Source organism: Corvus hawaiiensis, chromosome 18, assembly GCF_020740725.1.
Source record: "Corvus hawaiiensis isolate bCorHaw1 chromosome 18, bCorHaw1.pri.cur, whole genome shotgun sequence".
NCBI classification, from domain to species: domain Eukaryota; kingdom Metazoa; phylum Chordata; class Aves; order Passeriformes; family Corvidae; genus Corvus; species Corvus hawaiiensis.
In genome coordinates this window covers 11,816,222-11,842,386 of record NC_063230.1, presented here as the reverse complement: position 1 = coordinate 11,842,386, position 26,165 = coordinate 11,816,222, and the positions used below count along the sequence as shown (strand labels likewise).

The 26,165-nt window shown below is 55.7% G+C and overlaps 3 protein-coding genes across 6 annotated transcripts in view; 2 read left to right on the top strand and 1 right to left on the bottom strand.

The window, feature by feature from the left end:
- The first annotated feature begins 1,350 nt into the window (after positions 1-1,350).
- Positions 1,351-7,233, top strand: CCDC63 (coiled-coil domain containing 63). The gene is made up of 9 exons (XM_048323172.1): positions 1,351-1,617; positions 2,725-2,844; positions 3,322-3,503; positions 3,955-4,136; positions 4,816-5,024; positions 5,404-5,478; positions 5,908-6,079; positions 6,729-6,920; positions 7,100-7,233. The coding sequence occupies exons 1-9, from the start codon at positions 1,357-1,359 to the stop codon at positions 7,231-7,233; spliced, it is 1,527 nt and encodes a 508-aa protein (XP_048179129.1). The 5' UTR covers positions 1,351-1,356.
- Positions 7,234-7,820: 587 nt separating this feature from the next.
- MYL2 (myosin light chain 2) lies at positions 7,821-11,789 on the bottom strand. Its single transcript, XM_048323285.1, is given in 8 exon segments — positions 7,821-8,072; positions 8,183-8,231; positions 8,319-8,394; positions 9,060-9,164; positions 9,990-10,065; positions 10,703-10,792; positions 11,677-11,735; positions 11,738-11,789. Coding segments are annotated over 8 exon segments (606 nt in total). The 3' UTR covers positions 7,821-7,973.
- Positions 11,790-20,476: 8,687 nt separating this feature from the next.
- Positions 20,477-26,165, top strand: part of CUX2 (cut like homeobox 2) — a 64,303-nt gene continuing 58,614 nt past the window's right edge. For 2 of the 4 annotated variants that reach the window (XM_048322875.1, XM_048322871.1), the window contains exon 1: positions 20,477-20,579. In XM_048322875.1, coding sequence (XP_048178832.1) covers positions 20,517-20,579 — 63 coding nt within the window. In that variant the 5' untranslated portion in view covers positions 20,477-20,516. Of the gene's footprint in view, positions 20,580-20,726; positions 20,875-21,250; positions 21,387-26,165 lie in introns of those variants that run through there. The other 2 variants (XM_048322872.1, XM_048322876.1) reach the window with 2 other exon arrangements.

The window sequence follows — 26,165 nt, the reverse complement described above, 5'->3', positions numbered from 1 at the left end:
TTTATTCCTCTTGCAGCCATCTGTGATGGTTTCCTCATGTGCCAAACACGCTAGCGGGTGCTGAGGGATGGGCAGGAGGACACAACCGCCCCATTACTCCTGTTTCATTTCTTCCCTTGGAAAGCGACCCTCTACCTGCAGAGTTTCACTTATTCCCTTCCCGAGGTGTCTGCAGAGCAACCGTCAGAGTTAGACGGGAAAAATGAAGGTAAAAAAGAAGGACAAACTGAAGCTGAACTTCACAGGGACTGTGGAGGATCTACTGTGGGGATCTTACCCGTGGAAATACACTTCCAGCAGTGGGAGCCAGGCTTGCTTCTGCCAGCAAGGTGCTGGGTAGCAGTGGGGCTGCTTCTGCAGCCCTCCTGTGCCAGGAATGAGGCCCTGGACTGAGATTTGGGTGTTGGGAGAGGCAGAATTGGGGAATTTGAATCATCTGAGGACACGGGTAGTGGTGGGTCTAAGTGCCTTCAGTGCTTACCTGCTGGGCAGTTTGTCAGCTAGAAGTCACCTTCTGATGGTCAGGGACAGGAGCACTCCTGCTCCAATCCTGGGCAGCCCGTTGGGTTCATCCATGTCCCCAGCATGAGCGGCTCTGGTTCTGACTCACATGGTCCTCGCTGTTGTGCTGGGTGATAAAAGAGGTGACCACCTGCCATCACCTGCCCTCCTCACTGGTGGAGGTCTCTCCCTGTCCTGGAATTGAGGTGCTGGCTCCAGCTCAGCCAGCACTGCGTGTTTGGCGTGGTGATGGATATCTCAGGTGCCAAAGAAGAGCAGGAGCTAGTGATGCCGCTCACCCGCTGCCACTGCCAGCTGCGTTTGCTCAAGTGACCAAACCCTCCCTTGTCTGTGGCAGAGAGAAGCCTCGGCGGAGGTTTCGGAGCTCCCTGCTAAAGAGAAGGATAAAAGGGCTAAAGTGGAGATCAGGCAGCTGCAGACCCATTTTCATCATGTGGCGTACAAGAGGAAGTTCTACGATGCCGATATCTGGCGGCAGATGCAGGCTCAGGAGTGAGTACAGCTCTGCTTGGCCGCCTGGAGCTTGGGAAGTTCCTTCATGCCGAGATCACAGACCTGTAGAATCCCACAGGCAGGGACACCTTCCACTATCCCAGGTTGCTCCAAGCCCTGTCCAGCCTGGTCCTGGACACTTCCAGGGGTGGGGCAGCCACGGCTTCTCTGGGCACCATGTGCCAGGGCCTCACCACTCTCCGAGGAAAGAATTTCTTAACATCTGGTCTAAATCTCTCCTCTTTTAGTTTAAAACCATTCCCTCTTGTTCTATCATCATCTGCCCATGTAAAAAGTTGCTCCCTCTTTTTTATAAAGAGTTCTGGGGACCACAGTGCAGAGATGGGGAGGGGCAAGGACCTGCCCTGGCAGATGGGATGTGCTAAATGTCATTTGTTGTTCCATTTTTACAGAAAAGCAATAGAAAATCTGCAGCAAGAGCACAGACATGTGACAGTAATGCTGAGCCAGATCTATTCCCCGAGTAATGTGATACTGCAAAACAGAAACCGTATGAAGGTCCAAAGCCTTTTGCAGACCAGAATGCAGAATGATGCCTTGATCAAAGAAAGAAAAGCCCTGTTAGCTGACCTGGTCAAGCAGGTGAGAGCATCTGGACTGCTCCCTGCCTGAGCACAGCAGGGCAGACTCACAGAGTGAGACCTGTGGCTGAAACCCCTCAATGTAAAACGCATTTAGTTCAGGCCTTGGAATATTCCTCCTGGCAAGTGACACATGGCCATGACAAATGGGTAGAACCAGGCTCCCATTCAGTCAGCATCACTGACTGGAAAAATGAGATTGGACTCTCAACCTTGTCCCACTGGTCCCTGCACCCCTGTGGGATGGCACACAGCAGCATGGGGCCACAAACATCCCTCTCCTTCTCCCTTCACTTTTTTTATTCTTTTGAAAAAGAGGTAAAGCTGGAACAGTGCTGCCTGAGATGTGGCAAATAGAGGAGGAGCAGCAGCGTCTGAGGGATGTCCCATCCCTTCTCCTGAGGACATCCTGATTGGATTTGGGCAGCAGTGGGGTGGGAGGCCAAGGGAAGTGTGGGGCTATGGAAGTGACAGGTCCCTTCAGCCTTGTTCTCAGAGCCAGCTGCCCATGCTGGAAGCCAGGGAACATGCTTGGGTAGTTTGCTGTTGCCGGAGGTGCTGCAGAGCTTTCCCAACAGGGTTAGCTTCCTGTCAGGGATGATAACTCTGGCTTGCCTGAGTCATCCCTCCCCCACCTGCCCCCCGCTTTGCTGTTCTCCAACTGCTTCATTCTTCCATGGATTTATTTCCTCTGGCAACTCCCCACTTCTGGCAGAAGTTTTCCTCCACTCATTCCAAGGAAGGACTGCACAGATCCCTGCCTGGCCAGCCCAATATCCCTACCAAAGCCCCATCCTCACTGCCTCTTCCACTCCACAGAGTGCTGCTGTGCCGTGTTCAACACCTGCTGGAGTTCCCTCCAAAAGCAGCTGCACTTCTTCATGACACAAAAACAAACCCATTCCCAGTTACAGTTCATGTTTCTGCATGTGCAGGATGGGATCCTTTGGGATAAAAGCTGCTCCTCGAACTGCGAGCTCATTAATGGCATGGTTGCTGTAGTGCAGGTCAACAGAGGGGATTTTCTTTGTCTCCGTGTCCTGACAAGAGGCCAGAATGTAGGGGTGGAGGTTATACTTCCTGGGCTTTTTCCCCTGTGTGTGTGCAGGTTCTAGAGCTGGAAAAAAAGATTGTGAAGCAAAGAGACACAACCTGGAGGGTGTTGGAAGCAAAGAGTCACAAACACCTGCAGAAGAAGATCGAGTTACTGGAGATGCATCTAAGTCACGTAAGGAAACATTTTGGAGACTTTTGGAGAACATGTGTGGGGTCACACAGGAGCCTGAGACCTTTTCGGTCAGGACAAAGCACAGTGGTGCAAATGTATTTGGTTGACACAAGCTGCATAAAGCACCTGGCTTGTTCCCCTGGCCTGATCATTCCCAGAATATCTCAAAGGCTCCTTCAGGCTTGGTGACCCAAATGCAGCACTTGTGCTGTGCCAAGAGGCCTGAAGGTCTGCACCTGTTTTGTGATCAAACTGGGCTGCCTGGAGCCACCTTGCCTTGGACAAAGCCAGCTCCATGTCCCTGTTGTGATTGACCTGGTCTTCTGCTGTCTTTCCTCACTTGGGGAGGAGGATAGTGCAGGGCCAGCTTCAAATCTCTTGGGCTGTGTTTGACCCTGCCCTGGTCAAGGTCTTTAAGCAGCAACCTGAACCCCCCAGTCCCCCAGCAGTTCCCAACTTTTTGCTTTGCTCTCCCAGATCACTGTCCGGTACAACACCATCATGACCCGAAACAACAGGCTCCGAGAAGAGACTGTGAGCCTGCAAATCCAGAAAGCCATTTATGACAACTGCTACTTGAAGCTGGAAAAAAGGCTGGTTAAGCAGAATAAATTGTTGAACGCTGCTATCGAGCAAGCCACGGAAGACTACGAGCAGTGGTAGGCGGCCTTGTCACCCTCTGGGTGAAACTTGGGGCTGATGGGTGATGCCAGCGATGAGTATTGGCATAGAGACACTTCTCTTCAGAGACAGGATTCACTGCTCTCATCTGGATCTGGGTGCCAAATTGGGTGCCTGGTCAGTGTGGGGAGACTGGTACCTCCAGGGTGTTTTATTCCACCTATCCCAGGTGTTTCTTTGGATGGGGTGAATTGCCCTGTGGAAGAGTCTCTTTCCTCTGAGTCCCACCCGAGCTGGGTACTATGCCTGAGTACAAAACCCCGCCAAAATCTGTGCTGGTTTGCTGCTGGCCTTGGACTAACTCCACTTCATCCAGATGAGAGCTGGAAACAGGCACAGCACCACAGGGGCTTTGCCAGCTCACGAGAGTGGCCAGGAACACAGAGCCTTCTACATACACACCAAGTGAGTGCTGCTCTCCGCTTGCAGGATGGAGGATCTGGGGCGGATCTCGGACATTCGGGATATACGCTGCAGAGAAACTATCCAGTACAACATCAAGTTGCTGGAGAGGAAGTGTGCCCTTCAGCAGGAGACCAGACTGAAGAACTTCTTCCTCGCCAAATGTACAGATCTCTCGAACTTGAAGGAGCAGGCCAAACAGAGGGAAGGTATCAGAGGAGAATGTGTGTGGCTGGGACCACAAGCCCAAAGTCCACAGAGTTGATGGAGGGGCTGCTTGTGGTGGTTTATGGCACTGCATCCCAAACCCAGTGCAGGACCCCTGCCCTGCCCACAGCCTCCCCCATCCAAGCTTCACCCTACAAGCCAAAAGGCTGGACAGTGATAACCGAGTGAGACTGAGTGTCCTGGGGTGCCCTTGGGACAGGGAGCTGCTCCTGGGTGCAGCCACGGCTCCTTTAATCATAGAACCACAGAATGGTTTGGGTTGCAAAGGACCTTAAAGCTCATCCAGTCCCACTCCTGCCATGGGCAGGGACACCTTCCACTATTCCAGGTTGCTCCAAGCCCCATCCAGCCTGGCCTGGGACACTTCCAGGGATGGGGCAGCCACAGCTTCTCTGGGCAACCTGTGCCAGGGCCTCCCCACCCTCACAGAGAACAAATTTCTTCCTAACATCTAATCTAACCTAATCTAATCATTCCATCCTCCTGGTAGGGGATCCCTTGGTGTTAGCTCCATTCCCACGACATGCCTGTTTCCTGGTGAAAGAGGCACCCTCTGCCCCTCCAGCCCTGCTCCCTCCTGCCCCAGCACTGCACCGAACCCCACAGCACTGCAGGGAAGGCTCTGCAAAGGGCAACCATGGCTCTCTGTCTCTTTCTCAGCCCTTGAGGCAGCTGAGAGGGCCAAGCGGAGCCAAATGGAGAGCTATGAGGTGGCCTACAATCGTCTGTTGGAGCTGTCGGATGGAAACATCGACGATTTCTTGGAGGACTTCCTTGAAAAGGACAGGAAATTTTTCATCCTCTTTGGCTATGCCATTAGGCTGAACGTCAGGAATGAGGGTCTCAAGCAGAGGATCCAGGAGATCCAGGTCTGTTCCAGGCTTTTCACGTCTCCCCTTTCCAGGTAGTGCTTTTGGGTTGGGGTGCGTTTTTCCTCTCCCGAGTGTCTGGCATCACTGCCCACACTAGAGCCTGACTCCAGCCACAAGGATGCAAAGGAGTAGCCAAAACTAGAACTCCGCTGTGCTCTCGGAGCCAAACGTGTCTCAATGCTGCCACCGTGTACCCAGCAAAAATACTGCAGTGTCCCGGAGAGCCAGGAGCCTCGAACCGTGTGGGGCTGCCTGGAGTGGGAAGTGGGGTTATCCATCCCCTGCCCTCCTGGCCTGGAGATGTCCCTGCTCCCAGGGGTGCCCCCAGCCTCCCTCTGGCACACCAGGTAGGCATTCGGTGCTTGTGTTCCCACAGGATGACATGATGGCCATCACAATGGAGCAGGAACAAGCAGAGACAACCCGGACTCATGTCCTGCAGGAGCTGGAGGTAAGGTGGCCATGAATTCCCTCTGGAAGAGCAGCATATCCCTGTCCGTCTCAGCACTCATCCCAGGGGGTCTGGTCCTGCAAACACTGCTCTGGCCAGTGGCTGGAGAGGTGTGGGCAGAAAAGGGCCCTGCAAAGGTTTGGGCAGCTCCCAGGGCATGGTGAGAGGGTGACTGCAGGGCTCCTGCCAGCCCTGGCCCAGCATGGGGAGCTTGGGATATTCAAGAACAGTCTGGACACAGTCCTGTGCCCTGTGCTCTGAGATGACCCTGTTTGAGCAGAGGTTGGACCAGATGACCCACTGTGGTCCCTTCCAACCTGACCCATCCTGGGATCCTGTGATTCTGTCTCCAGACTGAAACTGGGCAGCTCTGGGCTGGTGGGATCAGTGAGGGGCTGGTGTGACACCTGGCAAAACCTTTGCTGGTAGGCAAAAATAACAGAGACCACCAAGGAAGCCAACAAGTACGAAAACAAATGCAAGGAGAGCAGCAAACTCCTGGGACAGATCCAATCCCGCATGGAGACCCTCTTGAAGGACATGGACTGTGACACTACAAAGATAGTGAAGCCTCTCGGGGAGAGCTTGGTGCCAGTTTTTGGTAGGTCAGGGCTGCCCATCTTCCCGTGCCACATGCTCTGGGCTGTGTCTCTCCACCACCCACTTGCACTGTGTTTTAATTGAGCTTTTGTCTTCCCCTGCCCCATCAGCCATGGCTGTCCACAAGGTGAATTTTCAAAGCCAACTTCCCAGTGAATTTGGGAGCTAAGTTGGATGTATAAACATCCCAGCAGAGCCCCAAACCCTCATCTTTGCTCTGGGTGTTGAAGCGAGGTGGGGGTCAACGTCTTCTCCCAGGCAACCAGCAAGAGGACAAGGGGAATTGCACTAGGGGAGGTTCAGGTTGGATATTAGGAAACATTTCTTCACTGAAATAGTGGTCAAGTATTGGAACGGGCTCCCCAGGGAAGTGGTGGAGTCACCATCCTTGAAGTGTTCCAAAAATAAAGTGGATGTGCACTTGGTGCTATGCTTTAACAGGCAGGGGATGTTCAGTATGAGGTTGGACTTGGTGATTCTGGAAGTCTTTTCCAACCTTAATGGCTCTGTGATTCTGTGATTCCATGACCCAGCCTTGGCCCTCTGACTCTAGGGAGTGAGTGGACCCCCTGCTCTGCAAACAGCCAGGGGTGGGTTTGGGCAGGGTCCTGGTGCAGGGACACTGTGGGACATTGCTCCTTCCTGCCCAGGTCCCGTGGAGAACAAGATCAAGGAGTTCCTGCTGAGGGAGTCCCTGCTGCGCTACACGTCCATCGATCGCGAGCAGCGCTCCCAGTCCTTCATCAGCCCCCTCCAGAGAGCCTCTGACCTCCTCTGGGTCATGAACCGGGCCAAGCTGTGCCCGCCCCCCCCTGACCTGGAGACCACTGACCCCAAAATCGGTGAGCAGAGAGGTGGGGGAGAGGGGCCGTGGCCACGCAGCAGCAATTCCCCCGTGGCTGCCTGGCCAACCCCTGCTGCCACATGTCCTTCCCAGTCCATCCCCTCCAGCCTGCCCTGCCCCACCGGGTGTATGGGTCCTGTAAGCCACGTATTATGGGATGGCCACTCTCTTGAGCAGTGGAAGAGCCGCTGGGCCGGGCTCAGCTGCGTCAGCTCATCATCCGGAGGCATGAGGAGGAGCTGGCCAAACCCCCCAGCTCAGGCAAGAAGAGGAGGAGACTCACATCCAGGAGCTCAACAGGGACAAATTAAAGAAGCAGTTCATTCTTGAGCTTCTGTGTCCTGCACATCATTCCATCTTCCTTCTCTGGAAGGAGCCCAACACCTTCCACAGGCTTCAGAACCTCACCAGGTGATACTTTGGCATGGCTTCACCCACTGCTGACAGCACCTGCAGCCAGGGTGGGATCAGCTGCTCTACCACAAGGTAACATTCCTGTCACACAGCCCAACGCCCTCCCCACAGCCAGAGGTGGGGACCACGGTCCCAATCCTGCACCCTGCCTGAGGGCAGGGCCTGGCAGGTGGGATGCAGGGGGTGCTCACAGGGTGTTCCCTGCTAAGCTGGCAGAAGCTGACAACTCTCTGTTGCCTAAAGTAAATCTGAGCTCAGTGCTGCCCCTGGGCTGTGGGACCAGGTGGGATGGGCACAGCCCAGTGTGGAACAGGCTGGTTTGGGGCTGGGAGTGGGAGGCAGCGAGGCAGAGGGACATGAGGACACACGAGGGTGACGTGCAGTAGGTCTGGGATGCCAGGACCAGGAGGGTCTGGAAGGGTCCGAGGGCTCCCACAAGACACAGACACACCACACAAGCCCAAGCACTGCTCACACCAGCAGCTGGATTTCCTCTTGCCAAAAGGCAGTTTAATGTGGATGCCATTCCCGTGCCAAATTCCCAGGCACATGCCTCTCCGGGGGAAGAGGAAAGGGAACCCCCGTGTGACCTAGGGAGAGGTGATCTTGCAGTGCCAGCCCCAGCCCTGAGCCTGGGCTAGTCCTTCTCTTCACCGTGAGTAATGACGTGGACCAGGTTCTTGTAATCCAGGTTGCCAGACACATCTGGAGGGAAAGCAGCGAACATCTGATCGATCTGCCAGGGAAGAGCCAGGGTGAAAAGTGACATGTGTGACCAGTGCTGGGAGGAGAAATGGGGCTGTTGGGATGGAGGGAGGCTGGCAGAGGGTGGGAAGGAGCTCATACCTCTTCCTGGGAAAACCTCTCCCCCTGCGTCATCAGCATTTCTTTGATGCTGCAAACAAGAGAGCGCGGCGAGCGCTGGGGATGTCCTTATGGGGACACCCCCCTGACTCCCTGCCCCAGGCATCCCTGAACTCACTAGGCAGATTTCAGGCCTTTCCCCTCTGGATCAAACACCTTGAATGCGTTCAGGATTGTCTCCTCCGGGTCGGCACCTGTGGGTGACAAAGCCATGGCTGTTGGAGATGAAGTAGGAAGCCAGCTGCAGCCTCCTGCTTCTCCCAGCCTCGGGGGCAAAATGGGGGGCAGACTGGAAAGTGGGGTCCCTGCAGGAATGCTGGCCCTGCAGCTGGAGCCTTGGGTGAAGTTGGTGGCATGTAGAGGAGCAGCCGTAGGGTCATGGTGCGAGCACAGAGCAGGCGGTGTCGCCACCACTCCGGCATCCGGCATTTATCTAATCTTTGGAGCGTATTTATAGAGCTCCAGGCACAGCCCTTGGGGCCCTGCAGCCTCTTGGAGATCTGCATTCCTTGGGTTAAGTATGTGATTCAGGGTGCAGCGGGGTGGGATGATGGGTCAAAGCCTGGCTGTAGCCAGGGGGCCACTGGTGGCACCTCTGGTGTCAGCAGGCTCAGAGGTGCTGTAAGAACTCCTGTCCCTGCTTCCTGTGGGACAGCAGCAGCACAGCCCTTTGGGGTTTATAAATGGCTGGGGAAACTGAGGCACGGAGACCATCACCCCCCCTGCAACAATTTGGGGAGACATGGGATGAGATCCGGATCTCTGGACGTAGGGATGGTTGATATTGCAGGGGTTTTGGGGCACAGGGATGCCACTGACTGCCACTGACCACTCCCCAGCTCCCCAGGTGCCCTCTCACCCTTGAGCTTCTCCCCAAACATGGTGAGGAACACGGTGAAGTTGATTGGGCCAGGTGCCTCCTTTATCATCTCATCGATCTCCTCGTTTTTCACATTCAGGCGCCCTGGGGAGAGCAGCTTTGGGTCAATCACAGGTCCATGTCCAGCTCTTTGTTCTGGGGGCTAAACACACACACTGCAGAACCCTTCCCTGGGGGTTTTTCCCCCACAGAAGGGAAGTGGCACATCCTTAGGGAGCCACGTCTGACAAGGAATGGAGGTAGCAGAAGTGAGGTAAGAGAATCATCTCCAGCTCTGGCTTCTCAGGCTCCAGGATCACAGAAAAGAAGGATGCAAAGGACTGAGCTGTGCTGCATCCCTCCCTCACCACCCCATGGATCAGCCTGCTTTAGCCCTCCTTGGAAGGTGTTTTGGGTCAAGATCACCAGCACTGGGGTTCTCCCTGTCCCCCAGCACCAGAAGCAAACGGGACTGACAGCCTACATCCTTTTTCCTGAGGGTGGGTTGTCCTTGGATCTCCCGGGCCCCGTTGCTGATTCATGCTGACCTCTGATGGCAGAGCCAAGCTCGCAGTGTCACAGCCTCCCACAAATCCCCTAAATCCCCTTAATGCCCACACTCCCTGGGATGCCATGGGATGGGCACAGCCAGGTGCTTCTAAGCACGGAAAAGGCAGGGATTGATTGGCTGTGCAATCCAGGAGCTGGCTCCAGTGCCAAGGGGATAAACCAGCGCTGCTGTGGGAGCTGCTCTGGGTCACCCATGAGGGATCTCCCAGGCTAACGGGCTCAGGTTTGTATCAGGAGGTTTTTCTTGGATCCAGTTAATGACAGGGGTTGGTTAAATGGGGGCCCCCCCTTGTTTCTCAATTAACAAGTCTAATGTTGGCAAAGTTGTTGGGGAGGGGAGGCTGCTAAAGCTGGGCTCACCAAGGGCAGCAAAGGTGTCCCTCAGATCCGCCTTGTCGATGAAGCCATCCCGGTTCTGATCCATGATGGTGAACGCCTGGAAGCACAGGAGGAGGGCAGGGAGCACAGGGAGAGGGAGAATTATCAGCCTTTGCAAAGCCTTTAGTGCCTTTCCCCTTCTCCCCTCAGCTTGGGTGGGACAAGGGCATTTTGAGCCCTCCCAGGATGGGCTCTGGGGGCCTTGCCCACCCTAATCCCACACAGTCCTGCACCCCGGGGTGATGGCAACCCAAACCCCAGTGCTGTACAAAGCCTTTCTTTGGCCAAAGCCCTCTCACCCAGGAATGAGACCAGGGAGAGAGGCCAGCCTGAGCCATCAGCTCCTCCAACTGGGGCCAGTTATCCCTGGAACTGGAATCTGCACAGGACCACGTGCCTGCCGTGCAGGGGGTAAGAGCTCCTGGCACGGCAGGTGGGAGTGAGCTGGGAGACGTGCTCCAGCTCCCCTGGGTGCTGCCGGCTCCTCTGTGGGATGCGGGCTCCTCGGAAGCTTGGAGGCAATGCCGGATTTAACGGTGTCACTGAGTTGTTGTTCTCACTTTTAAAATAAAACGACCCAAAACCAGGCATGCTGCCTCCTGGTGTGAACCAGCTGTCACTTGAGAGCACCGAGGAAGGAGCTGAAGGTCACATCGCATCAAGGACCCTCAGTCCTTCCCACCAAACCCACCTACCTCTTTGAATTCCTGGATCTGGGCCTGCTCGAACATGGAGAAGACGTTGGAATTAGCGCCTTCAATCCTCTTCTTGGCTTTCTTGGGTGCCTGCAGGGGTCCAAGTATGTACCATTAACTCACTGGCTTTTTATGGGGTGAAATAAAAGCATGAAAGTGCCCTATTCTTAGTCTTGACTCCTTCATGGTAACTCTGGGCTGGGGCTTTCTTCCCTGGGGGCTTGGTGGTTCCCTCCTGCAGCTCTGGGATACTGAGGGGCATTAAGACTCCTGCTTAAATTACAGCTCCTGGTGAATTTAGCCAAATAGGTCCAAGGAAAGATGAGGAGTGAAATCACTTCTCCCACAGGCAGGTTAAAGGGTCAGCACCAGGGTGATATCTCCCCACTGGAACCCTGGTTTTGGGAGCACTGCTGAGGGTGCATATGAGGGTTGTGGTCAGTTGGTGTTTCTTTACCCTGCTGTGCAGATATTAAAATGTGGCTTAATTAAAAATCCCCCTCCTCCTGCACTGAGGCTTGAAACAACCAGAAATGGGTCAATGTGCATTTTAAAGAGGTCTGCAGAACCCTTCACTGTCCCACCCTGCCCATCATCCCTCATCCCAGTGCCCACTCCTGCAGCCGTTTCCTCTCATGGGGGTCTGTCAGGAGGAGGATTTTGGGGGGACAAAATGTCCCTTCCTCTCGCTGCATGAAGGAAGGGAAAGGAGAAAAATGGCATTTGGACCCCAAAACCATCTGCCCTCATTTGAAAGCTCTGCTAGCATGAGAGACCTGTCTCTGTTCCCTGTGAGATGCTGCTGATCCAGCCAGATGCTCCCCAGTTTGCTCACTCCCTTTCCAGGGCAGACAGGACCCTTGGCCATCAGTTCCCTGTTGCGTCCATCGCTCCCTGCCCCTTCAAGCTACTGTGGTGAAAAATCTAATGGATTTTATCTCTTCCTGCTGGAGCTTTGGGCTCTCGGTACTCACCATGGCTTCGCTCAGCCACCGATGTCGCTGTGAGGGGTGTTCCGGAGGCACTCCCTCTCTCCCCCCGGCTGGAACAATAAATACACCCCCCTCGGGGTTAAAAATAGCCCCATGCCCACTTTTGGCTGTAATGGGTAATTTGGCCACCCCCAACCCTGTTGTCTCTGCCTTTCTCTGCCCCCCTCTCTCTAATCTGGAATAGCAGCTTGTTGTTGTCACCGGCTGACGTGACATGTGAGCCCGGGAGGGTTTCAAGGTTAACGAAGTGCCGGGTGGCCCCCAGCTCCCACACTGGGGATGCTGACCCGGGACTGCACGGGAACAATCCCACCTGCCTTTGTCACTCGGGCTGGCGCCGGGCTTGTCCCCTCCGCTGGGACACGCAGGGAGGGGTCGGCCCCAGGGGACCGCCCTCGCTACAATCCCGCAAACCTTGGGGCATGGATGTTTTTCCTCGGTGCTTCCAGGCGTCTTTGGGAGCCATGGTGCCCCATCGCAGCGCTGGCACGGCAAAGCCGGGAGCTGCTCGGCTGCTGGAGGCAGAGGAGCCCCCCTGCACTGCGATCCCCTCCCTTGGGATGCTCCAGGAGCAGGAGCAGCTGCCTGGTCACCCTGCCTGTGGCCGAATGGGGAACATCCCGCTGCAGCCTCATCCCAGAGCGCTGCGACGAGGCCGGAGGCGGATGCTGAGCTCCCCCAGAGCCGGGCAGCTCCTCTCTCAAGTGTCACCCCCCACCGAGGCACCTGTCACCCAGCCGAGCCAAACATTTGCTCGCCCTGGTCCCGGTGGGACACACACATTTAACTCCCCCCATGCCGGGCTCTGTCCCGGGGACACGTCCTGCAGCACCCGGGAGTGATGACACTCACACTGCCCGGACACTCTGGCTCAGCATTCCTGCAGCAAGAGCCAAGGAATCCACGGGCAGGCAGGCAGCAATCCCACAAAACCTCTTCCATATCAGCTGCCCATGTGGAGCAGGACCGGTGGCTGCCAGGACCGGGCTACTCGGAGGTTCCCTTTTGTCTTCAGTATTTTTAGCCTGTTCATTTTATCTCCCTCCCTCTCTCCTTGCCGGGGATGAGACTGGAGGAGGATGTACGGGCATGCTGGGGTGGGAATGGTGCTGCCAGCCCAAGGATGCCCATCAGCTCCCCCTGCGGTGCCTGGCACGGCCCTGACCCGGTGGCCGTGGGGGCTGGCGGCCTCGCTGCCCGGCATTGTCCCCTCCGCACGCCGAGGAGGGTGGTGGGCGAGCGGGGAGGGCTGGGACAGGGCTGGGAACAAAAGGGATTGTGAAACCAGATCCCTGGAACTCCGGGCTCTGCCCAGACGCTGCCCTTGTTCTCCCGGAGGTCACAAATATTGTGTTTAATCCCTGGCACTCGCCGCCCGGCTGCCACGGCCGAGCCAGCGAGGATGGCATTACGGGGAGGATTTCAGCAGGCAGCAGGGAAATGCGTAGGGAAAAGTGCCCGGAGAGGAGAAAAACTCCTGATGCGGGATGACCATCTCGTCTGGATGGAGCTGCAGCTCAGGGAAGGGATTTCAGGATGTGGTTTGGGGTCTGTGTGAGCAAAAGGGCAGGAGAAAGAGCCGCGGGGGCCGGGAGCTGGGGCCCGGATCAGCCCCGGGCACAGCCAGGGACGAGAGGGATCAATCTCGGCACGGACGGTCCCTCGTTCTGCCAAGTTCAGTTGGATTCATCGGCCAGCCGAGCCCAATTACCTTAATTTGTGACATTAAGGAAAAATCCATAAGCATCAGGGAAGTGATGTGTGGTGGTTTCACAGGACTGGTTGGCCATGGAGCCACCGGCGCCGCCTGGGCGCTGCCTGTCCCCGTCCCCGGCTCCGTGTCCGTGCCGGGGCACGGCACGGGATGGGGGAAAAGGGTGCAGGAGGAAGCCCTGAAGCTGTGGAGATCTCCCAGAGTATTATTTTTTTAGGAACAACCATTTTTGCCTGCTCTGCCTGGAAGAGGCCAAACTTGGTCCTCTCCCCGGTGTTGCCCAGGTTGTGGTTGGGGTGAGATGGTGCCTGGGGGCTTTGAGGGGCCGGCGGTGCCGAGGGTGGCACGGAAATCCGGGATGGGGATGGGGTGCAGATGGCTGCCAGGGTTTCTGCTGTGATTTGTAAGACGGTGCATCTGCTCCACTGCTCACTTCTTGCTGTCAGCTGAAATCCTCTGTGCTGCACGGGCCAGATCCTGCTCTCCCGTGAGGATCCTGGTCCAGCCCGCAGATGGAAGCTCCTCTAGGCTCATCATATCCTTCTCCTACTGTGGATATTGGGGGGCTTCTTGGCCCCCGGGAAAACCTGAGTGCTTTAAATGTGTCTGTATGCACAAATCTGCCTCTGGAGCCCTGGAGTGAACAAAAGAGCTGTGGGAAGTGGCTGCAGCCTGTGAATGGATGTCAAGGAATAACACATGTATCCGTGCCACGGCAAAATCAAGCATCGTTCTTTCTTATCTGCAAAAGAGCCTGTGTTTTACATGAAAAAGCCTTTCTAATTAACAGGCCAGCCCCTCTTGAGCTCGATAAAAAATGGAGTCAAAAGGATTTGATTAACCCCCGCTCTGTGCCAGGCGCGAGCTCCGCCTGAGCGAGACGCCCCGGCCGAGGCCTGCCCAGGGCCGATAATGGCTCCGTGTCCCGGGGATCCCGGCAGCATCCCGGTACTCCCAAGCCTGAGCATCCACGGAGCTGATCTGGGGTGTCCAGCCTCAGGCACAGCCACCTCAGAGCACCAGGATGCTCCAGAGCCAGCCCCTGCTGCCGCTTGCTCCGCGCTGGTTCTTTATGAATATCCTTTGCTCCAACCAGAATTTTTTTCTGTGATCAGACACATTTGACTAAACCAATACATATGTAACACTCCAGGACGTTCCCATCCAAACCAATGTAAATTACCTCTGACCAATACATTTTCCCAGGAAATCAATGCATTTTAACACTGGATAATATTTATGAAATTGAATATTCTTTTTTTATTGAAGCTAATGCAATTCCCTTCTGTTTTATGCATTTTTATTAAACTAATGCATTTTAAATTAAACTGTTGTATATTAACTACAATGGCTGCTGGTACTTACAGTAAAGTAATATATGTTTGCTGAAATCAATACATATTCCAAACCTGGGAAATTCCAGTTAACAAGGCTATATCAAATATAACAAATGCATGTAGCTACTTAATTTGATGCTTATATACACTGGCTGCTGTATTTGTTTATTGGTAATGATTATTTTAAAGGGGGAGATCATATTAAAGGTAGAAAGATGGGTTCCTGTGCAGCTCGGAGCTGCAGCTGGAAGATACTGGAGGTGGTCGCCCCATCCCTGATGCTTGCATTGAGGGGAGTCGTGGGGGTGACCCATGTGCCATGGTGCTGGCTGGTGGCTGAAATTCATCTCCTCTGGTTTCTGTGCCCTCTGGCACATCCCTGCTCCTCAGTTTCCATTGTGTGAGGTTTTGCCTTGCTCACCACAGTCCCACACAACCCCTTTCTGCTGGCAGCATCCTCAGGAGCTTTTGGAGGGTTTTATCCCTCTTCCCTTGGTGTTCAGAAGGTTTCCATGTATAACAGCTTATTCCGGACAGATTTGATGCAGCAGCTTTGCCTGATTAATCTCGGTTTTCCCTTGGACAGTTACAGCACCGTGGTTATGGCCGGGAGGATTTGCCCAGCTCAGGAGTTTGGGGAAGAGCCGCCACCTGCCAAGGAAAGCCGAGGAGCGGCTGCTCCGAGGATGGGGATGAGGACAGACAATTCCTCAGCTCTGGCCTGTCCCGGGTCTGTGCCCTGCGCTGCAAACGGGATGCGGCCCCGGGGGGAGGTGGCCGTCCTGGCCTCCTGAGCCGCAGCATTGACAGGGAAAGCCATAAATAGCAGCGTTATCCACCGCGAGCACGCGAACGGCGCCGGGGTTGAGATAATTTGGGCGAAGCAATAAAAGAGGAAAATTAATTAAAGAGCATGTGCTAATTGTAGAGGAAATGAGCGCGGAATAAGTAGCCGAGGCAGAAAGGCGGCCGGTGGAGGGGCCCGGGCACCCGGGGGGCAGCGAGGGCTGAGGCCGGGCACAGCTCAGCGCACGTCCCGTGGGCACCGCGGGGAGCCGAGGGGGGCCGTGACCTCCCCACGCTGCCTCACCCTGCACTCCTGTGCCCCCCATGTCCCTTAGCGTCCCCCCGGCGGTGTCCCCACCGTGACCGGCCGGGCCACCCCCCTGTCCCCCCGTGTCCCCCCTGTTCCCCCGTGTCCCCCCGTGTTCCCCCCTGTCCCCCCGTGTCCCCCTGTCCCCCCGTGTTCCCCCCTGTCCCCCCGTGTCCCCCCCGTGTCCCCCCGTGTCCCCCTGTCCCCCCGTGTCCCCCTGTGTTCCCCCCTGTCCCTCCGTGTCCCCCCCGTGTCCTCCCCGTGTCCCCCCTGTCCCCCCGTGTTCCCCCGTGTCCCCCTGTCCCCCCTGTCCCCCCGTGTTCCCCCGTGTCCCCCCCTGTCCCCCCGTGTCCCCCCCGGGTCCCCCCCTGTCCCCCGACCCAGCCCGCGGGGACGCGCTGCAGCTCCCACAGTGGCCGCCAGGTGGCGACGTTGTAGCGGGCGCTGTGCGGGCGCTGCCCGGTCCCGGCGGGAGGGAGGGAGGAGAGGGATGGGGGAAAGGGATGGGAAAAGGGATGGGAAAATGGATGGGAAAAGGGATGGGGGGAAAAGGGATGGGGGGAAAAGGGATGGGAAAAGGGGTGGGGGGAAAAGGGGTGGGGGGAAAAGGGGTGGGGGAAAGGGATGGGAAAAGGGGTGGGGGGAAAAGGGATGGGGGGAAAAGGGATGGGGGGAAAAGGGATGGGAAAAGGGATGGGGGGAAAAGGGATGGGAAAAGGGGTGGGGGGAAAAGGGATGGGGGGAAAAGGGATGGGAAAAGGGGTGAGGGGAAAAGGGATGGGAAAAGGGATGGGAAAAGGGATGGGGGGAAAAGGGATGGAGGGAAAGGGATGGGAAAAGGGATGGAGGGAAAGGGATGGGGGGGAAAAGGAATGGGGGAAAGGGATGGGGGAAAAGGGATGGGAGGAAAAGGGATGGGGGGAAAAGGGATGGGAAAAGGGATGGGGGGAAAGGGATGGGGGGGAAAAGGGATGAGGGGGAAAAGGAATGGGGGAAAGGGATGGGGGAAAAGGGATGGAGGGAGTGGGCAGGGGGAGGACCAGGAGGGAAAGAAGCAGAAAGGAGAGGAGCAAAGGGAGAGGGAAGAAGGGCTACAGGGAGATGGGACACGGCCATGAAGCTCCACCACCTGTGGTAATGGGCTTCTGTGCTGTCATGGAATCACAGAACGATTTGGGTCGGAAGGGACCTCACTTGTACCTCACTGCTGTGGAGAATCCTGCATCCCTGAGCTGGCCGAGGCCTGGCAGAGCCTTGGGATGGCCCTGGCTTTTCCCATTGGAAGTGGCAAATATGCAGAAGTGGGGGCACAGGGAGGGCAGCAGGACCTCTGCCAGGGCTTCTGGGACCCCAGGACCAAACCTGCTGGAGGGCAGCTGACAGGGGCTGCAGTGCCTTCCCCTGCATGGGATGGGGACAGAGCTCTGCAGCAGCTGTCAGTGTCCACAAGGGATGGGCTGAAGCTGGGCCTGAGCTCCTGGGCAGCCCCAGGGCCTCACACATCCCTGTTTTCTCTGATGGCACTGCTGTCCCATGGGTTCCTGGTGTCCCTCTGCCCATCCTTGGGAGAGGGTGACCGAGCAAGCTCCCCATCAGCACTGGTTCACCATTGGCACTGGGTCACCATCACCAGCTCTCACTGCCAGCATCGCCCCTCGGCTGCCTAGTGGGGCGGGATCACGGCACAAAGGACTTACATGGATCACAAACAGGCAGGAAGGCAGGAATAAATTAACGCCTGGAACGGGAGTGTGCTGAAATCCCTTTTTTTTTTTTTTTTTTTTTTTTTTTAGAGTACACAGAAAAGCCCCTTCCATATTTTAATTAAAAGCCTTTCAGGAGAGGAGGCAAGGGGCTGCCATTTACAACGGGCTATTGTCAGGCGCACAAAGCAAATGGGGCTGGAGACAAACTGATTTATTAACCTGCACCTCGCAGCGCTCCCCAGGGCAGGTGAGCCCTCTGTGGAGGGAGGGTGGCAGCACCAGGGTCCCCCTGCTCTCTCCCCGGGGTGCTCCAGGGCCGTGGGGCAGCACCCAAGGGGACACAGGGGACATGGGGGGTTTGTGCCACCCCGCAGCTCTCACTCCAGGTGGCACAGGGTGCTGTCCTTCTCCTCTTCCTTACGGTCCCATTGATTTATGAATGATTTGGCCAAACAGAAACATTCCTCCAAAGCCCACAATTTAATTTGCTCACCAAAGACGCCAAGTTAGTTTTATTCCTGATTTATGAGCAGGCTCCTCTGTTCCCTGGGCAGCAGAGCAGGGTGGTGATTTATGGGGGTGAGATCAGTTTTGTGGGCACAGGGAGAAGGTCCCTGCCTGGGACCTGTCCTGGTGCAGATCCCGGGAGCACCTTGGTCATGAACAAGGTGGGCAATCCCTGTTGCTGGCATGGAGAGAAACCAGCTGTCCCCCCACAAAGACCACTCATCCCACCTGGATTTACTGACCCATCTATGAGCAAACGTCCCCCTGGCCCTGAGGGAGGTGTGGAAATGAATTCCCAAGTGGGATCTCCCCTTGCACAGCCTGTGCTCCCACCCTCGGCTAATACAGCAGCTGCCTGGCACCACCAGCAGTCCCAATCTCATTACAAATCTCAGTGTGGTTTCCCAGTGGTTTCCACTCCCAGATTTTTGTGATTTGGGGGGATAAGGGGATCTATTTATAGCGCTTGACTTCCCAGAGCACATGTGGAGGTTTTTGCTTGGATGCCTTCAAGTAGGAGCAGCACCCGGGCACTTGTGGCTGGGGTCTCAGAGCATCCATGGAATTTGCTGTTGATGCCACCAGGGTTGGGATTTCAGCTCAGCATTTCCTTCTGGGGTTCCCTAGTTCCAGCAATGTGTTTGTTGCAGGACCATAAGAAGGATTTGCCCCTTTCCAAGCCAGCTCTGAAGGTGGGGAAGAGGCTGGTGCAGGGCTCACAGGAGCATCCAGGCTCTCTCTGACACAAACTGCCTTGGCTCCCACAAATCTTTCTTTGAACTTTGATTTTCTGTTCACTTGTTCTTCTGCCTGAGGCGTTTTGCAATTGTGGGATTGTGAGCAGCTCTGAATTTCTCTGAGTGGAGAGGATGAGAAGAACAAGATCATTTCCTGGCTGTTTGTGCTACAGCGTGGGGCCAAGGTCACTCTGGGTGTCTGCCTCACCCTTTTGGACAATTTTCCTGGCCCAGGAACAGACCTGTCCCTGTGCCAATCGGAGGCACCTGCAGAGCAGGGTGCAGTTTGAAGGGTGTCTCTTTTCTTCGGTGCCTTCTGAACTCAAACTCTGGAATGGTTTTTCCAAAAACTTTTGGATTTGGTGGAATCCCAAGAGCCCTGCAAAATGCAGGGACCAGCAGCAGGATGATACCTGGGCAGTGAGGGGCTGCTTCCTCCCCAGCCTTGTGCAGAGAACAGCTCCAGCACTGCAAGATCTGCTGCAGCAAGCAGAGTTTTAGGAGCAGTGACCACTGCAGGAGCACTTCTGGATTTGCTGGTGTCTGCTCCAACCATCTCCCTCCAGCCCTTCCGAGCACAGGGATCCAAAGGGGACAGGTAAGACAAAGGGACCAGGATAGTGATGAACATCCTGCCCTCGTCCTCTGCAGCTTTGGAGGCAAAGCAGCTTGGGAACCCCTGGGAACACCTGGGGACCCCCTCCATGGGGTGGTGGTGGGCAGTGTTTGCCCATGCTGGGTCTCGGGGAGGGCAGCTGGGATGTGGAGTTGTCACAGAAGCCCCTCCAGGAGCAGAGCTGTGCATGCTGCCTGCACGACGGCCTGGGGTGTTCCCTGCTCCTTGGCAGGGATATTAAACCTCTGCACTTCCTTGGTCTGCAAATACCCGCCTGCAAAATGCACCCGAGGGGCAGCTCTGTCCTTCTGTGCTCAAAATTGAGCCGAGGCGGGGGGGGGCTGGGGTCCCTCCAGCACAACTGTGGCACAGCTCTGATGGGGAGTACTGCTTCTCCATGGGATTGGGAATTAATTCTCCATCCCCTTGGATGCTGGTGTGGTCAGTACAACAGGCTATGGGGCAACTTGGGGTAGAAAACGTAAAGTTCTTTTTTTTTTTTTGGTGCGGAAGCAGGGAGGGAATTCCTGGGACATCCGTTTTCAGTGCCCAGACGCTGCGGGGTGGGTTCCATTCTTCTGCTGAAGTTGGTTGGATTCTTCAGAGCCATTGAGAAATTTCAAAATACAGCTCTAAACCAACCTGAATTTGGGGTGCTTTTGAATTTGAGGGGTTTCTGGTTGCGGAGCGCTGGGAGCGTGTTTGCTGTAGCCATTCCCAGCAGGTCAAAGGCGCTGGAAGGGTCAGATGAGGGGGAACAAACCAAACAAACCTGGAAAAGTTTAACTGGCAGCTTCCGGCTGGTGATTTTTCCAGCTAAAAACCTTGATTTGGACGGGAAAAATCCATCGCCCGGAGGGCTCCGCGCCCCTTCCCGGGACTGAGACATGGTGGGGGGGGCGGTGGCGGTGTCCGAGAGCCGCGGGGGGCGATGCTCGGGGGTCGCCCCGAGGGGGAGAGGGGTGGACCGGGAGGGTGCCCCATCCCTCCTCGCCGCGGGGCGCGGGCGGGGCGCGGCGGGGCCGCCCCCGGTGGGGGCGGGCGGGCAGGCGGGGGCCCCCCCCTCGCTCCGCGCGGCTCCGCGCCCCTCCGCGCCACCGGGCTCCCCCAAGATGGCCGCCGACGTGGGATCGATGTGTCGATACCGGACACGGTTTGATGCTCGCCGGCTCCAGGTCGGTGGCGGCGGCGGGCGCGGGGCTGGCGGCGGGCGGGAGGGAGGGATGGGGGTGGCCGCCCGGATCACTCCCCCCCCCCCCCCCCCTCCCCGTCCCTCCCTCCCTTCCTCTCCCCCCGCGCCCGCCCCCCTCCCTCCGCCCGCCCTTCCCCATCGATAGGTATCAGAAATTGATCCCCGCCGCCGCTCTTTGTTCGGCGCCGCCCGCCCGGGAGCCTGGAGCAGAGCATGGAGCAGCGCTAGCGGCGATGGAGCCGCGATGGAGCCCCGGCCCCCGCCCCGCCGCCCCCGAGGTGACAGCGGGGCCGGGGGGCGGCCGCCGCTCCGCCCCGGCGGGAGGGAGGGAGGAAGAGGAGGGAGGGAAGTTGCGCGGGATGAAGTTGCGGGGAGCGCGGCCCCCCGCGCCGCCCCGCCAAGTTTCTGGCGGTCCCCGCCCGCCGAGCGGAGCCGCAGGTGCCCGCGGGCTGCGAAGTGTCCCCGGAGCCGCCCGCAGCGGGAGCGGCTCTGTCCCCGCATCCCCCGGCGCTCTCGGGGCGGGCAGAGCCGCGCGGTTGCGGTGATGGATGCGGGGATGGCGGAGCGGGGCTGCCCGGAGCCCCGCCGCCCTCCCATTGTTATCCAGGGCCGGTGCGCGGGGCCGGTGCGGGGGCTCGGCCAGCCCTGAGCGCCGGGAAGGCGGTCGGTACCAGGCGGTGCCGCTCGGACCGGGGATGGAGGCGGCGGGGGGGAGGCAGCTCCTTTGTGGCTCCGGGCAGGTCACGGCCGCCGTATCCCACCGTGGTACCCTCGGTCTGTGAAATTCCCGGTAAGTCCTTTGTTACCGTGTGCGGGGGAAGGTTGCCAGGGGCTGCTGACAGTTTGTGACCTTAAATGCGCACCTTAAATAGGAGGTGGATAATTAACACAATGGCTCTCCCGACATAATGGGATGAAACCCAACCTGGAGCCGCTACAACAACCGAAACGCGCATTTCCACGGATATTAAATGGGTTTATCCCCGTAGGATATTCCGGAGTTTAAAATGCAGCATGCTTCGGAGGAGAGTAAACAAATTGAAATGCGATTTATGGGGCTCCGGTACTGGATCAACAGTTCCAGCATTAATACATTTTGGCTTTTAAGCAGATTACGTGCTGCATCTGCGCTACGCGACCCGAAAAGTACCGCAGGTACCTCGGCCGGTGGGTTTGCCATGACTGCTCAGTTCTGGCATTGTGGCCGGGAAGGGATTACGGCTCTAAGCGCTTCGGATACAAAAGCGTTCCTCGCTAAATCGCGCTAATGACTTTTCCTGGGTGCGCGCAGAACCTTTATTTAAAGATAAATATTGGCAGCTACTTTGCCGTGGGTCTGTCGGGGGCGAACTTTGCCGGAGGGAGAGGTGGGCTGGAAGGTGGCGGCTCTGCTTCCTTCCCCGCCGTTCCGCCTGGCCGGTGCCTGTGGCTGGGTGCGGAGCTGGAGAGGGAGCAGCAGCGATTGACTTCTGTCCAGGCAGCAGTTCTGCCGCCTCGCCGGGATCACGTTGGGAAAGGTGACCTTGTGCCAGCTTGGCCTAATGCCCTCCATTAAAAAAAAAAAAAAAAAAAAAAAAAGGAAAACAAGAGGGGGAAGGAAAAAAAAAGGAAGGCAAGTAATCCATTTATTATTCTTCCAAGAGCTTCCCCCCCCCCTTTTTTTTTTTTTTTTTTCCCTTCCTTTTTAATGGATGTGTCTGAGCAGCTCTGGTGGCCTGGGGCTGGCCGGGAATGGCAGAGTTTGAGTCGCCCTGATGAATGGTGGGCATATGGAAAACACAGGGATAATGTGCCACTCGGCAGCGCTCGGATCGAAACGGCGCTGAGCCCTTTTACGGCAGAGAGTCGCGGAAATGAGAAGAGATAAAATTCTATCAAAGATAATACCAGATGTATTTCACCGGGTTATGAGATTGGTTTATTGTGTACATTACTAATGCAGTATTTTTTTACAGCTTTCTTGTGTGTGATAGTCAGAGCGGGATTCATACCTTCATGGGGGTTTTGGGGTTTAATTTGCTCGGGGTTTATTGCGTTCTGGTCAGCACCGTATGGATTTATGGAATGCTCTGCGTGCCGGGTGCTGCTCCAATCCAACCCGTTCTGCATTAAAACGGCAAAAAATGGGCAAAGAGTTGCGAGCTGCTGATTTGGGGTAATAAATACAACGGCGAGCGAGAGCGATTAGAGCCATCTTTTATAAATGTCTTCACATCTCATTATGCAGATGAGCTCTGGCTACACGGCTCCAAGCCTTTGGTTCTCGTCAAATAAAATGTTCTTGGGTTTATTTCCCGGAATGCAAATGCTCTCTCTCCGCGTGCCGGAGTTGGGCAGAAACTTCGGCGGCTCTGCCGGATGGTGGAGAGCCGGGAGCCTCGGAGCGTGGTCTGGTTGATGAAGTGTTTTTGCTGTTTAAAGTTTAGGGGAGAAGGAGGTAAAAAAAAAAAAAAAAATTAAAAATCCACAACTGTGGATGTGATTAAAATATTATAACCTTCTGATATTCTGGAGTGCATAAATTTTACATATCAGCTACAGAGGGAGTTTAGACATCCATTAAATGATATGACAGCTTGACTTATCTAAATGTGCATCATTTAACAATGTGTCAAAATTCTGCTTTATATAGACGACAGCAGTAAATAAGCTATCAGTCCTCTTGGCTGGAGCTTCATTCCTGGAGCTTGGACTAATAAACTTAACTGCATTCTTGTGGAGCAGCAGGATAACCCTGGGGGGAGGCCAAGGCATTTCTGGGGCTGTGACTGGGGGAGCTTCACCTCTGCAAATGCTCAGGGTGCTCTGTGTTTTTAGGGCTCTTATGGGGACACTGGTGGGACATTCCAGTTTCCTCCAGCATCTCCAACACCCAACACCTTCCATCCCTGCTGGTGGCTGGGATGGTGGCTGTGGCCACTGTGCCCAAGCAAAAGTGGGGGGAGCCCAAGGGGGCTCTGGGTGCCCCCGTCTTGCAGGGATTTTTCTTTCCAAGCTGAAATCTCTGGGTTTATGGAAGTGCAGGCAGTGCCCGGGGCTGGCTGAGAAGTCCTGTGAGGTTGGGAATGCAGTTTGTGCTTTCCAGTGGCTCCAGCTGCTCCCGGTGCAGTGGGGCGTGGGGAGCATTGGCTGCGGAATCATCTGGTCTGAACAATTAATCTGAATTTGGGCGCAGTGGCACTGACGGAGCCGGGGCCTCGGCAGATGTCTGTCTCATGGTTGGCTTGGCTGTTGTCTGATGGTTGTGTGCTCCTCCTGGGAGCTTCCCAGTGACCAGAGCTCTTCAGGTGGATTCTCTGCTGTCTCCTGCAGGGCTGTGCCCTGTTGGTGGGGACACAGGTGATGCCTCTGTCCTTCACGCAGGAGCTCTGTTTCCTTAGGGATCGAGGGCTATGGCAGCTGGAAATGCTCCTTCCATGTGCCCCAAGGAGGTCCAGCTGAACTGGTCACTGAAATGCTGATGCTCCAACATCAACAAGTTCAAACCTCGGTGTCTGGAGCATTCAGAATGTCACTGTTGTTGTCACCTCATGGTGTCCCCTTCCTCTGTGCCTCCACCACAGCTCCCTGCTTGGGACAGCCTGAGGTGCCACATCCATCCCACCCCCATAAATCCTTCATTAATACCTGATATTTCTACTATTTCCAATTTATATGTGCAGGGAGGAGGAGATGGGCCATGTTTCTGGTCCCACCTGCTCTGGGGTCAGGATTGAGCGTTGCCAGAAAGTCAGACTGTGAAGTTCCTGAAGTGAAATCTGATTTTTTTTCTTTTAATTTTTTTTTTCTGGCTGAATAATTGAGATGCTGCCAGACAAGAAGAGCTGCAGAAAATGAGAGTTTATCTTTAGCACCACAGTTCTCACTTTAGAAACTGGTGACCCCAATTCCAGCCTGGAGAGTGACTTCTTCCCTAATTAATAAATCCATTAATTAATTGTGTGCGTGCTGCAGCCCATTAGAGATGTACATGCTGGCCTCCTGATCCAGTTTAGTGGATTGTCTCTGTGGCCTTGGAAAAAAGGAGGGGAAGAGAGGGATTGTGACCAAGAGGCAGAGAGGGGACAAGGATGGAAATATAATTTGATTTTTGTGGGACTGCAGGGACGAGCACAAGCCCGGCCCTCTCCTGGTGGGTGTTCCAGCTTGGAGAGGGGTGTGGGGACAGAGTGGAGTGCTCAGGGTTGCTGTGCCCACTGAAATGGGGGACAGTGGTGAGGGGTGGGGGCCATGGGGTGCCTCTTGTGTAGGTGCCCCACGGGATGGGGAGCAGGGAGCTGCTCCCAGGAGTGCCAGGGCTGCGGCATCACCTCGGCATGGGTTTGGCAGGGCTGGGCACGGCTCCTGCGCCGCGGGTGGAGCAGAATGTTAAAGCCCTGGGTGATGCCAATTATTATTTACGAGCAGATTAGGAGGCAGTGCACTCCCAGCCCGCCAGTCCTTCAGGAGGCACTTGCTTAACTAGAAAACCTCAGCAGAGCCTGCGGAACTCGCCATGCATCTCCCTCCATATGTTGGCACAGAGCTGCTCCCTTCAGTTAATTTTTCTTGCTGTCTGCAGAGACCTGGAATAAAAACACAGGCAAAGTGTTGTGTGTGCTGGTCCCAGGGCTCCTGTTTTCTCTGCTGAATGGGAAGCTGGCTGTTGGCAAAAGAAGCATCATCTTTATGTGCAGGAGGCTTTGCTTACCTGTGGGTTTGGGGGCTCCAAGGGCAGCTCTGCTCCCCTATTTTCCACTCCTGGTTTTGCTGGCTGGAGAAAATCGATGTATTTGGGTTCCCAGAGGTGGCTGCATGTCCCAAGGGATGGCACTGGTGCTTCTCCCCTCCTCCCTTGGGTGCTGGTATAATCATGGCGCCACATCCCTGGCTGCAGGAATTCCTACATCCCAAATTTCGGGGAATTATCCTGGGAGCTGCCTCCACAACACAGCAAATTGAAATTGCAAGGCCATTGTTTGCAGGGAGGGAGGCTGAGCTGCAGCATCCTGCTCCTCAGCATGCCTTGAAATGGGATTTATTTAGGATTTGGAAGCGATGGGTGTGTACTCCCCCCGCACCAGACCTGGAGACAGAACCCACGCTGCAGCTCATGGTGTAGCACATTCCCTCTGGGACAGGAAAAGGCACATTAGAGACATCCATTCCCCACCCTAAAAGCCCGGGTGAAGTTTCTCAGAACATTTTGTACCATCCTGCTCCTATTACCGAAAGATGTAATTCCCCAACTTGGGAGATAATAAGCAGGTATTGACTTCTGCTGGGGTCATTATCAAGATTTATTCAGTCAATATGGCTCCTCGGGTCAATAAATCTTGAGGTTGATAAAGGAGGAATATATACTTGCAGACTTTATTAAAAAGTTTTCCCCTTTCGTAACACTTTTTCCTGTGTGTTGCAACAGGATCTGTGACTGAGTTTTCTTTAATAACCTTCTTTTTTTTTTTTTTGTGGTGCACGTTTTCCTGCAGCTTTTGTTCTGTATTTCCAAGACAGCACAATGTGGGAAGCAGGATTTGGCCATGTGCTGGCTCTGGCTTGCTGGAGATCCCTTTCAGGATGTGATTCC